At 36.2% G+C, this 15,874-nt stretch overlaps 1 protein-coding gene and 1 pseudogene across 4 annotated transcripts in view; both read left to right on the top strand.

Moving 5' to 3' along the window:
* The window catches only part of FSTL5 (follistatin like 5), a gene marked incomplete at both ends in the record, with an annotated part of 533,648 nt that extends 527,103 nt beyond the window's left edge, over positions 1 to 6,545 (top strand). For all 3 annotated transcript variants that reach the window (XM_081250998.1, XM_081250997.1, XM_081250996.1), the window contains one exon: positions 5,843 to 6,545. In XM_081250998.1, the coding sequence (XP_081107124.1) occupies positions 5,843 to 6,545 (703 nt within the window). The remainder of the gene's footprint in view (positions 1 to 5,842) is intronic.
* A 6,029-nt stretch (positions 6,546 to 12,574) lies between these two features.
* LOC308605059 (securin-like) lies at positions 12,575 to 13,654 on the top strand (annotated as a pseudogene). The gene is made up of 2 exons: positions 12,575 to 12,610; positions 13,125 to 13,654. The product of its transcript is annotated as a securin-like (transcript).
* The last annotated feature ends 2,220 nt before the right edge of the window (positions 13,655 to 15,874 follow it).

Below are 15,874 nucleotides of genomic sequence, written 5' to 3'. Positions count from 1 at the left end.
GCATCAGAAACATTTCCCAGGGAGAAAACCATAATTCAAAAAGATACATGCACCCCAATGTTCATTACAGCACTATTTACAATAGCCAGGACATGGAAGCAACCTAAATGTCCATCAACAGAGGAATGGATAAAGAAGATGTGGTACATTTATACAATGGAATATTACTTAGACATAAAAAAGAACAAAATAATGCCATTTGCAGAAACATAGATGGACCTAGAGATTGTCATACTGAGTGAAGTAAGTCAGACAGAGAAAGACAAATATCATATGATATCACTTATATGTGGAATCTAAAAAAGGGGTACAAATGAACTTATTTACAAAACAGAAATAGAGGCACAGATGTAAAAAATACACTTATGGTCAGGGAGGAAAGCGGAGAGGGATAAACTGGGAGATTGAGATTAATATATACACACTACTATATAAAAAATAAAAAACTAATAAGGACCCACTGTATAGCACAGGAGACTCTACTCAATACTCTGTAATGGCCTATGTGGGAAAAGAATCAAAAAAAATAAAAAGAGCGGATATATGTATATGTATAACTGATTCAGTTTGCTGTGCACCTGAAACTAACACAACACTGTAAGTCAACTACAATCCAATAAAAACGTAAAAGGAAACACTTCCTAGCTTGTAGGATGGGGACTGGTCCTTAGTGGTTAACTATTAGAAGTCAGCTTTAATGAGAACTGTCCAGGTGGGGATCTGTGAGGACTCTGGGGAGAGGCAGTCCTATATTATGATTCAGGAGATAAAATAATTGTTTTTCTGCAAATCTTTGGAGCATCTTTCACTCTAAGCTTTGAGGTATCACTACTCTTGGTACTGACCATGGCAAATTAATACAGGTCATTAATTACAATTATGAGATTCCTTCAGTAGCATCTCAGGTCATGGATTTGAAAGCAGGACAGGAGCAGAATATCATTGCAGATGCTGTGCGGTGAGTGACTTAAAAGCTGCTTTGTGAGATTCTATTAGGGGGCTGTGTAGTGAAAGATATGGGGAAGTCATTCATTACTCAAATGCAAGAACTGTAGCCTGGTCTTGTGGGATGTGGAGGTCATGGCACAGTTAATCTTTATTAGGCTTCATGATGTTTCAGTCATGTTTCTCTCTAAGTAACTGTTCTTTTCCCCCTCTCTGCCAAATCACTTCCCTTGCAACTCTTCTGAATTGCCATGACATACACTCTGACTGCACCTCTCCATGTCCTTAGAGATCCAGGTCCTAAAGTCAGCCACAAAATTTTCTGTTACTTTTAGTGAAAGTCCTTGAGTAAGACAGGTATCAATTCCAAATCCCATCATTTGTGCAGAATTCAAAGTCACCCAGTACTCCATGGCCACCTGCTCCACACCCTCCCTACGAAATGAAACAGCATCTCTAAGAGATGATGGAGTGAACTCGGCTGCCCTTGTTCCTAACATGAGCAATTTGGTGATTGGGCAAGGTGCGCACTGGACGTAGATCCTGTTGACACAAGTGAAAGCAAGAATAAAAAGGTGAATTTCTATTATCAAAATGACTGCTTTTGGGCTTCCCTGGTGGCTCAGTGGTTGACAATCTCCCTGCCAATGCAGTGGACACGGGTTCGAGCCCTGGTCTGGGAAGATCCCACATGCCACCGGGCAACTAGGCCCGTGCACCACAACTACTGAGCCTGCGCGTCTGGAACCTGTGCTCCGCAACAAGAGAGGTCGTGATAGTGAGAGGCCCGTGCACCGCGCTGAAGAGTGGCCCCCGCGGGCTTCCCTGGTGGCGCAGTGGTTGAGAGTCCGCCTGCAGATGCAGGGGACACGGGTTCGTGCCCCAGTCTGGGAGGATCCCACATGCCGCGGAGCGGCTTGGCCCATGAGCCATGGCCGTTGAGCCTGCGTGTCCGGAGCCTGTGCTCCGCAACGGGAGAGGCCACAACAGTGAGAGGCCCACATACCACAAAAAAAAAAAAAGAGTGGCCCCCGCTTGCCCCAACTAGAGAAAGCCCTCGCACAGAAACGAAGACCCAACACAGCCAAAAATTAATTAATTAATTAATTAATTTTTTAAAAAGTGATCACTGTTGAATTCACAAATGGATAAATCTCATCACATTTGGGTAATACCGTATGCTTATTTTTAACGTGGGAATACTGGCTATACAAAAAAATTAATCATTTGTTTTTGTTTTTCCATCCATGGATTATAATAGTCTGTTGTCCCATAGGAAATATTATATTTGATACATAATGGGAAAATGATGCTACTTAACGTATAAAGCATGGACAAGTTCTATTTGTCGAGAATATACTATTTTACTGGTAATAAACACTCATTTATTCTCATTCAAGGTACTTTTATCCTCTTCCTGCTGATGAGGAAACTGAAACTCATGGAAGTCAAGGACTTTATATGAGTCAAGAACTTTATATGAGGTCACATATCTATTATATTGAAAAACTGGGTCATGAAACTAAATCAGCTCAGATTGAAAACACTTCATCCAAACAAGTTCTCTGAATGTGAATCACCTCATGACCTCACTTTAAAGCATAAAAACAGTAATTAAAGTTGAATCTTTTTATAAAATTTATAATGAACTAGATTGATTAAACACTCAGAAAAAAATAATTTGATAAAAAAAGAAGGTTCTCACTCGCCTCACCAAATCTGGCAACAAATCCACACAATGCCGTGCCGAGAGGTTACAATTTCCTAGTGACTTTATTTCCCAAATACACGAAGTCGTTTCAAGAATAAGTTTTAACTCTCTCATTTCTCATAGTCTGCAACTTCCTACACACATTCTGACAAATATTAGACAAACTATGTTGGGCCTAGTGCTATGCAGGATTTTATTATACTAAACAGGCATGAAAGTTGAGAGCTTTGTAAATATTAATCACAGACTAATGAACAGTGGGAGACTTCAGAATATCAATCTGTACTGGGGGAAATTTTGAATTAGAGACACCACTTCCTACCTATAAATCAGTAGTGAAAAATTGAAGGCTTTCTCAATGCATCTGCTTATGTAGCTAGATCTCTAGTCCTAAAGGAGCATACAGTATGGATGCCAAAGGGATGTAATTTTATTGCCCCACATGGGGCTTTTGCATTTTTAATGGAACCATTTTTTAAAAATTGTATTTACCTCCAAAAGAGGCTGGATTGTATCACAGGAAACTTGAGTGCATTCTTCAGTATCGGAGTTAAACTAGTTCATGAGTGGTTAGAGCCTGTCTCCTTCTTCCTCTTTAACATTCAAAGACCATTGTCTAAAGGGAGCAGAAGACCCCAGGTTAAGAGGAGAATTGAAATGCCAAGACTTGACTGGTTTATGGCTTTTATTAAATGTGCAAATTACTGCTTTTGCCTCTGGCCAATTATACTATATATAACAAAAAAAAGACAGTATCTTCCATCATAATTAACAATTCCATAAATGACACCAGACACAATGATACATCTCCACACTGACATGTCCTTAATGACTGTCAATGAATGGAAGTACATCCCTTTCCAGTAGCCCAAGTTCATTATTTATTAAGACAAGTATGACAGTAGGTAGTGATAATTAGGATTTTATGATATTTTTGATGCCAATAACACAAAAATAATGAGACTCAGTTTTCAGTTTGAGGGCTTTTTGTTTGTTTGTTTGCTTATTCTTTAACATTCAGGTAGTATTTAAAACCTGCACTAGGTATTCATATTTTAATGGGAGAATTTAGAAGTGATTGTTAAAAAGTTCTCTTCATACCATTGTAATCAGGACTGAAATTGTATCCTGAATAGGTATTGTATGAGCTTTGTTTATTGAAAGGACACAAGCACAGTTATCAGGGACACAAGAAAAAATAAAGATCCCGTAAGTCAACCAGGAAGGTTGCATGTCATTTTGAAATACAATAGAAATATTACTTTCAAAATGATTACTTTATTCCATTTCAAATATATATATATATAAAGTAATAGTTACTAAGTAATAGTGTTGCAGAATACTATAATTAGGCATTAATCACTAACAGTTTTTCAATTCACTCAAAATTTCTAGACTAATTGAAAGCAGGGCAAGTTATGTTCACCTCCAATATATTCCCAGTTCTTTGGGTTTAGTGGTTGTTCAGTAAATATTTAAGATATCTTTTTAAAGGAGTAGGTATACATGGTAGATTTTATTTTGTATAGAAGAATTTGTACTCTCTCCGGTGACAGCAGTCTCTTGACAAATGTTCAAATATATCTAAAGTTATAATATAGTTTCCTAAGTCTATGTAATGCAATAACATAGAATCAGTTGCAGTCTTATGTCTATTTTAGTAAAATGTTTGTGCTTATGTACTTCATGCCTTACATAATACAAGACTGATTCTTTGAAAACATTCACCTTATTTTTTCTATGATATTAAAGATCTGTGTTTATTTATATTTTGAGTTTGCCATGTGATTATATTAAAAATTTTAGGGATTATTACACTGAATGCACCATATTTCTGTATTATGTGTGGAAATGGTAATTTTTTTACAAAAATTAAACTTTGTGTAAGAATTAGTATACTGAAAATGAATTGCACAGGTGACAATAAAAATGACTCTTTATAGTGTGTTTTGTTTTGCTTTGTTTTAATACTCACAGTAAAGTCATCTTAATTTCTTTTCATTTAGGAGTACAGTCAATGTAACATAACAATACTTTTCTGATCTTTATTTTTAAGGAATTTTTGGAAATATTAGGACGTGTTTTAATCAATATTATTAACAAAAACAAAATAAAAGTCCTTTACAATTCTGTTGTCCAATGTGCATTTTGGATATAATTGTGTATAGTAGTTTCTATCTCATTTTATCTTATTTAACCTACTTATTTTTGCTAGGAAGCCACTGATGTTATGGGTCAGTGTTTCAAACTGTATTTATACCCTGCAAAAAACCAACCAAACAAAAAACCCCACAAAATATATTTACCCTCGTCACAGGGACTTTTGATAATTTACAGCTAGCATTCAGGACCAAAAGCACTGAAGTTATCAAAGAGGTCACCAAAACATATTTTAAAATATATTTATTTTTTTAATTGAATTTAATAGAAAAATGCTATAAATCTCCAAAGTTCATCATTGTTCAATGTAAAATAACCGATACAATGCAGGTGTATCATTAAAAATTATAATAGTATTTGCTTGGCAAGGATGAAAAATTTAACTTGTATTTGAAATTTATAATAAAATAAATGTTAAAAGCATAAAGGTAGTTAATCAAGATGATCCTAAATGTAATAAAGAGAAGGAAAATAGTTTTATACCCCTCCCGAAAAAAAATCTACACCTATTAGGGTAGAGAGGCAGCTTAAAATGAGAAAAATGGGGATAATTATCTAAATAGTGATGACTGTCAGATTTATTTGAAGGTCATAAACAATATAGGAAGTAAATGAAGTGAGTGAAAGTGATATATACTCAAGGCTTTTATTCTTGCTGGCTTTCTAGCAGTAAACAAAGTTGATTCAATATCAGTAGGTTTAGAGACATGCAAAATAATGTTTACTTTTTGACCCTCTAGAGTAAAAATAAGATGTGTTGTTCCAATTAACTAGATATATCACTTTTAATTATTTTGCTTTCTACAGCATGAGCTATAACTGTTCGGCTGTAATGAAAGGATGACCTAGAGAAAAGAGGAGGGCAGCAAGATTTAAAGTTAATTCTAACACCATTGGGCCACCAGTTGCTGCATAGCCTGACAATTCATGCCTGGGCTGTGATGGCCCTTTCCACCTGCCCACAGTGCATTTTCTTCTGGTGACCACCCCAGAGTTTCCTGTCTAACTTTGGTTTCATCTTTGCAGGTTTGGATTTATTCTTCATAAAGATGAAGCTGTACTACAAAAGACTGATCTTGAAACTATGTCATACGTCAAGACCATTAACTTGAAGGACTATAAGTGTGTCCCTCAGTCGCTGGCGTATACACACTTGGGAGGATATTATTTTGTTGGCTGTAAACCCAATGGCACTGGGGCGGTTCCCCCACAGCTCTTGGTAGACAGTGTAACTGACTCGGTCATTGGGTTCAACAGTGATGTGACAGGCACTCCGTATGTCTCTCCAGACGGACACTATGTCGTCAGCATCAGTGACGTGAAAGGTCTTGTGAGGGTCCAGTACATCACCATCCAAGGAGAAATACAAGAGGCTTTTGATATTCACACAAACCTGCACATATCTGACGTGGCCTTTCAGCCATCCTTTACAGAAGCCCATCAGTACAACATCTACGGTAGTTCAAGCACACAGACTGATGTGCTCTTTGTGGAGCTCGCCTCTGGGAAGGTGAAGATGATAAAGAGTCTTAAGGAACCACTCAAGTCAGAGGAATGGCCTTGGAACGGGAAGAACAGGCAAATCCAGGACAGTGGCTTGTTTGGTCAATATCTGATGACCCCTTCCAAGGACTCTCTCTTTATACTAGATGGACGACTCAATAAGTTAAACTGTGAGATCACTGAAGTTGAGCAAGGAAATACAGTCGTCTGGGTTGGAGATGCCTAGGAGCCCTATTAAACAATGATTAAAGGAAGAGTTTTCCAGTACACTGCACTTAATCCATGGTTTAAATTTACAACTTACATTGCTTAACTTTTCAAGTTTGTATCCTAGGCAAACATAAGTTACTTGGGTGGCCCAAATAAAATAGATTTTTTTCTTTTTTTGGCAAAGAAATACACAATTAGTAATATTGGTTGATTAGAAATATTTAACACAGTATTTAATGAGAAGCTATTATACATCAATTACAAGAATCAGATCTATAGTTATGTTTTAAGCCAATAAAATAGGAATTTAAATACTTACAAATAACTCAACTGCAGGGAATTTGAAATGATTGTAAGCATCATTTCATTTTGAGGGTGATTTATCTATTTTTCTCTCTGTCTTTTTGGTATGCTTACATCAGAAATGAAAGGTGTTATGGAACCTTAAAATTCTTAATTCAGAATATTCTGTCCCATCCACTGTTTATAATCTTTTGTGCCTTGAAGGGAATGTCACAAGAAGAAAAGGAAGGCTAAAAGCTGCATACTGACCGCCCACATCACTGCAAATTTCTTGTCATTTAAAAGAGAAAAGTTGAATATCTCTTGCAACAAGCCCAGTCTTCAGCCATCTGTCTAACCCTCAATGAAATGTCGTTTGAAGGCATAAGTTGGCCTAAGGTTGTACACAGGTGACAAACTCTGACACTCACTGTATAATCTGCAGCATGCTATGGAAAATGGGGAGGAAAAGAGGAAAATAATTATGGTGAAATGTTTGCAATGTATTCTCAACTCATTTTGCTTTCAATCACTAGAGTGCATTATATTTTTAATGCAAGTTTGGGATGTCAACTCCTTCAAATGTCTATTATTAGTGGAATAGAGTTTTTCTTTTCATGTAGCCCAGTGTTGCATCAGCAGGAGCTTCCATTTCTAAAACAGAAGCATTATTTGTGTCTGCTTAGAGTAAACCACATGTTGGGAAATTAATAACAGGGAGAGAAAACTGGCTAGAGAACTGATGAGTATTAGTGGTTTAGGAGAATTAGTAACCGAAATTGGGAATTAGGGGATAGCACCACAGTGGTGAGGAAAGATGTACTTCTCCATTGCCTTTGCTATTTAAATGTAACCCATCACAGGACTTCATTCCTTAATAACTTTCCTAAATGACTTCTGTTTGACTCCTACAGAATTCTTAAACAACTCTCTCACTATGTGCCGTAGTTTGAAACCTGACTAATCCTCTTATTTGAGACACTGCATAGAAGTAAAAATTATTGCTTTCCTTTTTCAGGGCAAAGAAAAGGCTGGTAGAAGTAGATTAAAACTAGCAAGTTGGTTTATTAAAATAAGCAGATAATTATCCAGGCTTAAAGTAATAGCTTACATGTTTGGAGAATCTTTTTACTTATTTTTGTTTTATTGTTGCTAAAAATGCTAATGAGCTGTCGAAATGACCTCCATTTCCTGAAGGTAATCCAATAAGGTCTTTTTCAAATACAAATTTTACTCAAGTTTAAATTCTGTGAAACTGCTTAGAAACCTGAAATTTTATAGTGTGTAATATCTTATGTGTATATAGCATCCTGAACTGTGTGATACAGTAGATTACTTCTTAGCTTAAAGAAGCATTATGGGAGGTAGATTTAATAAACAACAGAAATCAGCTTATGTTTCTACTTATCTGTTTTCCTTTTTAGCAATTTTCTCCTTTGTAATCATGATCCACATAAAGTGTCTGTGACCTAATGATTTAATGTTAAGTCTGTCTCATATATCCTTCTTTGGTAGCCTACACCATGTGGATGCTCTGTCTGTAGACATTGCTTGATAAAAGGAGAATAAACCTCTTACATTTTAACTCTTGAGAGTTCAGTCAGTGTTTTAATGCAAATGCCCATGTTTTGCTTTGTTTTCCTCCCTGTACTTCAAACATAGTCTACTGTTCTGCATTATTTTAAAGTGATGGGTTGGGGTAGAGGGCAGGTAAAGTGAGACCAATCAAGGAATGACAATTTAGCTTTATTATATCAATTCTAAGTTGCTCTATGCCTTCATATTCATGTGTAAAGCAAGATATTTATCCTTTTAAGGTGTCTATGTCTTTAGAATCCCTTCTTGTGTGTTAAAGAAATGAGTATCAGAATGGAACATAAAAGTAGACTCAAATCCTTTCCTTTCAACGTCCTTACACTTTCAACCACACAAATACTGAGCCCTCTTTTTTAACAATGAAATATTTAAAATATTGACATTTGTGATTCTTTTAAAAAAGAAGGAAATGCAATAATATAATATTTTCTAAAGTAGATAATTCTTTCTTCAACAGAATAAGAGCTGGCATACAGGGCATCAGCATTACTCTATACACATCTTGATAAAAGTGTGTTGAAAATAATGATCTCATCAATAATGTGGGTATGTGTAAAAACTGAACGTTAAGAAAAACCAAGATAAAAATGATAAGGCCATCGCTCTAAAAAGAAGCTATAGGGCCTCCCTGGTGGCGCAGTGGTTGAGAGTCCGCCTGCCGATGCAGGGGATACGGGTTCGTGCCCCGGTCTGGGAGGATCCCATATGCCGCGGAGCGGCTGGGCCCGTGAGCCATGGCCGCTGGGCCTGCGCATCCGGAGCCTGTGCTCCGCAACGGGAGAGGCCACAACAGTGAGAGGCCCGCATACCGCAAAAAAAAAAATAAATAAATAAATAAAAAATAAATAAAAAATAAAATAAAAAGAAGCTATAACTTCAAAGAGTAGATTTCTAATAGGCAAGAGAAAATAGTGAAGTGATAGCAAAAAAAAATAATAATCTGATTTTCTTGCAAATTATCTGGTGATAATTTTGTGATAGCAATGAAGGGCATGAAGTAAGAAAAGGCGTGAAACCAAGAACAGAAATAGGATGTGGAGAGGTCCTTGAGCAAAACTGACTAGAAAAAGTAAATATTTATGTAAAGAAGGTGATACCCATAACTCAAGAAAAACGGGTTATGATCAGATTTTAGAGGGAGGGAAGTGAAGAATGAAAAGAATTTAAAGAGTTTAGACTTAATCCAGACAGTAGGAACTCAGCAATAATTTTTAAAAAGAGAAATAACAGTGAAAACAACACTTTCAACATTCATTATTTTCTAATAGAATGAAGATTTGACTGAAGGGAAATTAGGGAAAGAGGTATCATTTGGGAGGCTACTGCAAAAAAAGTAAGTTTGTGATCTTTAATATATGACAATTAAATTGAAAGTATATATTACAAGGCAGGGCGTGTTAAGGAACCAGACTTGAGATGGCAACTGAATAAGTGTGTATGATAAAAAGAAACAAATCAGCAGGTCTCAAATAGGACATCAGTGGTAAAAATAAGAAAGTCATGAAAGAGAAGCAGATTTGGGTGTGAGAAGGAGGATTTAGATAAAAGACAAATTAGATAACACTGGACATGGAATATATTTCCAGAGTAGTGTCATCATGTTTATGTAGCAAACCAATACAATTTTCAGGCATTATTCCACCTCCTGTTTAATGATATAAAAGTAAAGTAAAAGCACTTTTTAAAAAGTGCAATTTTAGAACCTTATCACCTTTAAAACTCCCACACAAAAGTTCTTCACAGGGTTTTCTTTTAAAAAATAAGTGAACTTGACTGGATTTTACATTAAGTATTTTAGATTTTACATGATGAAACGATATGTTTAATCATATCTGACAGCTTGTCATATTATGTATATTTTAAAAGTGAGAAAAAAATTAGGAACAATATGGCTATCATGAAAATTAATACAATTCTAAAATAGTATGAAAATGTACACCCCAATGTTACAACCTTACGAACTCATAAGGGGGCCACTTCTAATTTCACTTGTCCATACATCTACCATTTAGCAGTTCCTGTGTGAATGGGTAAAGAGAAAAAAAGCAGCACCTTATCAAAAGCCTATTTTCACTTTTCTTCCAAACACACTCTAATATCATTTATCTCCCCTTGGAATCTTCATGCACAGAAATATGTTCTGAAAATCATGCTATAGAAATTCACGATTGTAGACTTGAGTCACGGTAACCTTCCCCATCCTCTGAGAAGACTAAATCTTAACATATGAGCGTGATTTGTTAGTCCGTATTTTTTTTTTTTTTTTTTTTTTTTGCGGTACGCGGGCCTCTCAGTCTTGTGGCCTCTCCCGTTGCGGAACACAGGCTCCGGACGCGCAGGCTCAGCAGCCATGGCTCACAGGCCATGTCTCTTCAGAGGGCTGCTTGCCAGTGAGATTTTCTGAATACCCTATTTAAAATTTCCAGAATTTCCAGAATGTGGCTATCACATTTGTTGATATTCATTTCCATAATTGAATTGATATCTAATATGCTATACAATTTATTTTCTGTTTATTATCTATGTAACCCTATCTGACACACACACATTATGCAACCAAATGAGAGCAAGGAGAGCAAACCACAACGGACTTGTATGTGGTGGGCACATATTAGGCAGTAACTAAACATATGGGAGATGATTGGATTACTAGTTTAATTGGACTCACACTAGTTTTTGGTCTCTGTAGAGCTTATGTTTAACTTCCTGAGAATCTCAAATCATTCTGGCAAAAATGTATGCCTTAAATGTTATTAAACTGTGATAACTGAAAGGAACACTAGTCAGGCAGGTGTTTTCTATTTAATATTCTCTAATTCTCTAAAGTATTAGAGTTAATAGACATAATGAACATTTGGATAGATGGTGTCTTTTAAACATTTGCCATCTCAAATTAAATGTAATTGGTTTTGTAAACATGATGTTTGTTATGTTAAAGATTAACCCCTTTCATATATAATTAAACTCTAAATTAATATACATTATATTTTAGTTGTTTATAGAGGCAGATTGTCCATTTTATATTAACCTTGTCCCAAGAAGCATGTTTATATGAAATAAATAAAAGATGTTGCATCTATATTATCCCCCCAAAATATCAGTGTATTTGGGGATAATCTGCATGTATGTTTTGAGATTAATTCATCAAATCAGAAGTATACCGTTCATTGCTGAAAATATCTACAACTTTATTTAAATATCTATTAACTGTGTGATGAATTTATGCTTACCCCAACATCCAACATGAAATAATATGCCTTTGATTTATCTTATTCGTAGGTATTGTGCATAAATTTTTCACTATGTTACCAACTATATTCAACGTCTCCTTCCATTATTAGCTCAGTTTCTAATTTTGTTAATATTAGTTATAATTATTTGGACTGAGTACCATCATCCTAAAAAGTTACACTGTTTAAAGAAAATTATAATAGAAAAATAAATACATGTACTTATTATGCTTGAAATGCTGAAGTATGTTATTTAGAAATTGTATTTTTGAATTCTCTCAGAAAATGTCTAGGCTCAATTTTTGTTCTTTAAAATATTTACTGCTTTAAACCCTCTTAGGATTTTTTTTTCATAAGACCTATTATTACTATGTATTCTTTTAACTTGTAAAAGCTGTCAAATTATGTTGAATAGTCCAAGTCTAGGAGAAATACACATAACACAAGGGACTGTGGGAAAAGTTATATTATGGGAAGTGTGTAGAATATATCTAGGTATGAGGGACAGTAACATATAGACCTTATGGTAAGCACATTTAAATTTCAGAGCTTAATATCATTGGAAAAGATCTTAAATAAGCATTATTGAGAATGAGATAGGTATTCATTTGATTCATAAAAGAACTGGGTTTCAGTATAAGGTGGTATTAGAAGAGCCTCTGATAAGTCCTACTGGGTTTTTGAGTATATAGATGTTATATAGGGCCAGAAAAATATTCTTTAGATGAAAAGTAATTTCTTCTTTGCTACTGGCTGCAAGTAGAGACTAAACTCTTGACCATGCTGGACAAAATTACTATACAACATAAGTTACATATTATAAAATGGATATTGTCTGATATATTGAACAAAAGAACTGAATGTCCATAGGAGCCCGCTCATAGGGCAGAGAATCTACCCTAATCTAGGCAAGCTGAAAATACTGGGACCTTGATCAATGCTGGCCCAACTTACTTGCAAGTTGGAGTTTCAGGCAAGGAGAAAAAAATCAAGAACACTAGAGACCATACCACCAGCCTAGTGTCACTTCAAGAAAGGTGAGTTACTGTCCCCACCCCCAGTTCCAGAGAGTAACCACATATTTGGCACACGAGGAGAAGGAGGCCATAAGAACAGATATAACTCCAAAATCACCCACAAAAGAACTGACTTTGTTTGAAACAGAGTGTGAGGAAATTGAGGTTAAAGAGCACTCTTAAAAACAATGAAGATATGGGTTTCCCTGGTGGCACAGTGGTTGAGAGTCTGCCTGCCGATGCAGGGGACACGGGTTCGTGCCCCGGTCCGGGAAGATCCCACATGCCACGGAGCGGCTGGACCCGTGAGCCATGGCTGCTGAGCCTGCGCGTCCGGAGCCTGTGCTCCACAATGGGAGAGGCCACAACAGTGAGAGGCCCACGTACCGGAAAAAATAATAATAATAATAATGAAGTTGTGAATTGTAAGCAATTTAGTGAGGGCTGGTAGTCCCACTTACAACTTACAAGGTGAAGCTGAGGTCTGGGTCTGCAGTAAACTTTAGATGGGAGACTTCAGGTTTCAACACCACATGTTGACAACATATTTGATGCTCCATGACGTTACCTAAAGCTGCAAGAAAGGCCTTTGGGAATGGTCAACAAGCCTACAGAAAAGTCAGTAAAGACTAATGGATCCCTCAAACACAAATAGACAAACTTCTCTCCCAAAAAGATGACTGAGAAGATCATTAAAGCAAAAAGCTCCTTTCCTACCTCAAATGACACTTATCTAGAAACAAAAATTCTTTCCCTTCAATCCACTAGATTTTGAGAGTTTTGACCTGCCTGAGGAGCACCAGATCACATACCTCCCCTTGGAGTTCCTCTCATGACCCTCAGTGAGGTAAGGGAACTTGAAAAGCTGTTACACCTGGACCCCTTCACCTCTGAAGATGCCTCCTCCACCATGGATGCCTCATCTGTTGCAGTCTCCCTCAGGCATTCTGTTGACCCTGGATGTTGAATTGCCAGCAGTTTGCTATAACTTAGATATTTAAATTTCTTAGCACTTTATAGTTTGTTGGTATGTATTAATAGTTTGTATTAATAAAGAAATTATTTGTTTAACAGACTCTTCCTAAAAAAAAAAGTTTACAAGGTAAATTGTAGGCCAATAAGTTTACTAGAGAGAATCAGAGAAAGACACAGCTAAGAAGAGCCCTCCTGGTTTCAGAGCAAATCGCAAAGGTGAACATCAGAAACTGCCTCTGCAAAAAACCCTGAATGTAATTTGAGCAGACTTTTGAGCAAGTTGCCCCCAGGGTTTGTTGAAACAATAGAGGATGCGGCGAGGGGTAAGGGTAAGCTGGGACAAAGTGAGAGAGTGGCATGGACATATATACACTACAAAACGTAAAATAGATAGCTAGTGGGAAACAGCCACATAGCACAGGGAGATCAGCTCGGTGCTTTGTGACCACCTAGAGGGTTGGGATAGGGAGGGTGAGAGGGAGGGAGATGCAAGAGGGAAGAGATATGTATATGTATAACTGATTCACTTTGTTATAAAGCAGAAACTAACACACCATTGTAAAGCAATTATACTCCAATAAAGATGTTAAAAAAAAATAGTGAATTCAGCCAGCAATTAGTAGAGCCTAATAGCCTGGTGAGATACAATGGAGACAGACAGATTAACACAGAGATTAGACAAAGAAATAGTCTAAGAGATCCCTGCTGAAACCAGTGTCATCCGAGGATGATTGTGGAAATGCTAAAGGCCACATCCTCTGTGTAGTAGTATCAAAGGCTTTAACTTGTGTGGGTTTCACTTTAATAGTTCAATAAAGTCATAAATCAATAAATAAGCAAACAACAAGAAGTTCTGTTGAGGGTATATGTATTTGCTACAATATATTACCTAAAATACCTTGCTTTTAAAAACAACAAAAATTGTACATACAAAGAAAAATGAAAATGGGATACAAAGGGAGGGACAAACAAACAACTGAAAATGTTTTTGAGTGGCCCCAACTGTTGCACTGAACAGGCAGATAGTTCAAAGTAGCCATTATAAATATGATCAAAGAACTAAGGGAAACTATGCTTTAAAAAAAGCAAAGGAAAAGATAGTAACAATGTCCTGTCAAAGACAGAATATCAATAAAGAGATAGAAATTTTTTTAAAAAGCTGAATTTCTGGAGTTGAAAAGTACAGTAACTAAAAAAACATTCACTGAAAGTAGATTCATAATGATTATGCAATACTAAGAATGAGACAAAAGAAAATAAAGACAAATGAACAGTCTAAGATAAACATGAGAATACGCAGATGACAAATAAGCCTATGGAAAGATCTTCAACATCACTAGCGTTTAGGAAAATAGAAATTAAAATCATAAGATCACTACACAGCTATCAGAATGGCTAAATTAAAAAATAGTGATAACCCCAAAAGCTGGTAAGGATTTGTCAAAATTGAATGATTCATACATTGCTGGTTTGAATGTGAAATTGTACAGTAAGTCAGGAAAAGGATTTGACAGTTTATTTTAAACCTAAAAATGATCATAACAACTTACCCAGGAATTGTACTCTTGGGCATTTATCCCAGAGAACTGAAAGCTTTTTACATCTATACATGAAAGTTCATAGCAGGTTTATTTATAATTGCCCAAAACAGAAAACTTTAATATTCTTCAATGGATGAATGATTTAACAAATTGTGGAAGAATATTCCTCAGCGATAAAAAGGATCAAACTACTGATACGCCCAACTTGAGTGGCCTTCACGAAAACTAAGCTGAGTGAAAAAAGCCAATCACAAACACATATTTCATGATTTCATTTATACAACACTTGTTAAATAACATAATTGTAGAGATGATGATGAATCTTGATGGCCATGGTGTAACAGGGAAGAACAAATCTGACTCCATATTGGATCCGTGTCTTTTACTTTAACCTTTGTTTTCCTTTGCTCTTGCTACAAGTTAAGAATGTTACCTATAGCCTGAAATATACAGGGTAGCCCATTCTCAAGGCTCTGACCTTTAAAGGTGTAACACTTTTGCACTCATGTAGAGATAAAAAGTTGCAGAACACAGAGTAACATCTGTCCTGGAGGTTTAGAGGGACATCCTGACCTGACATTCATGGATGGCTGCAAGAACAAAGGATTCCAACACCAAGATGTTTACAACAACCAGCCACACGCCCTCCCCTTTAGTATAAAAGCAGCCTGAATTCTAACTCGAGGAAGATGGTTCTTTGGCACA

The sequence above is a fragment of the Mesoplodon bidens genome (assembly GCF_964165515.1).
Source record: "Mesoplodon bidens genome assembly, chromosome: 1".
NCBI classification, from domain to species: Eukaryota; Metazoa; Chordata; class Mammalia; order Artiodactyla; family Ziphiidae; genus Mesoplodon; species Mesoplodon bidens.
The sequence above is the reverse complement of the archived record's forward strand: the minus strand, read 5'-3'. Positions and strand labels throughout refer to the sequence as shown.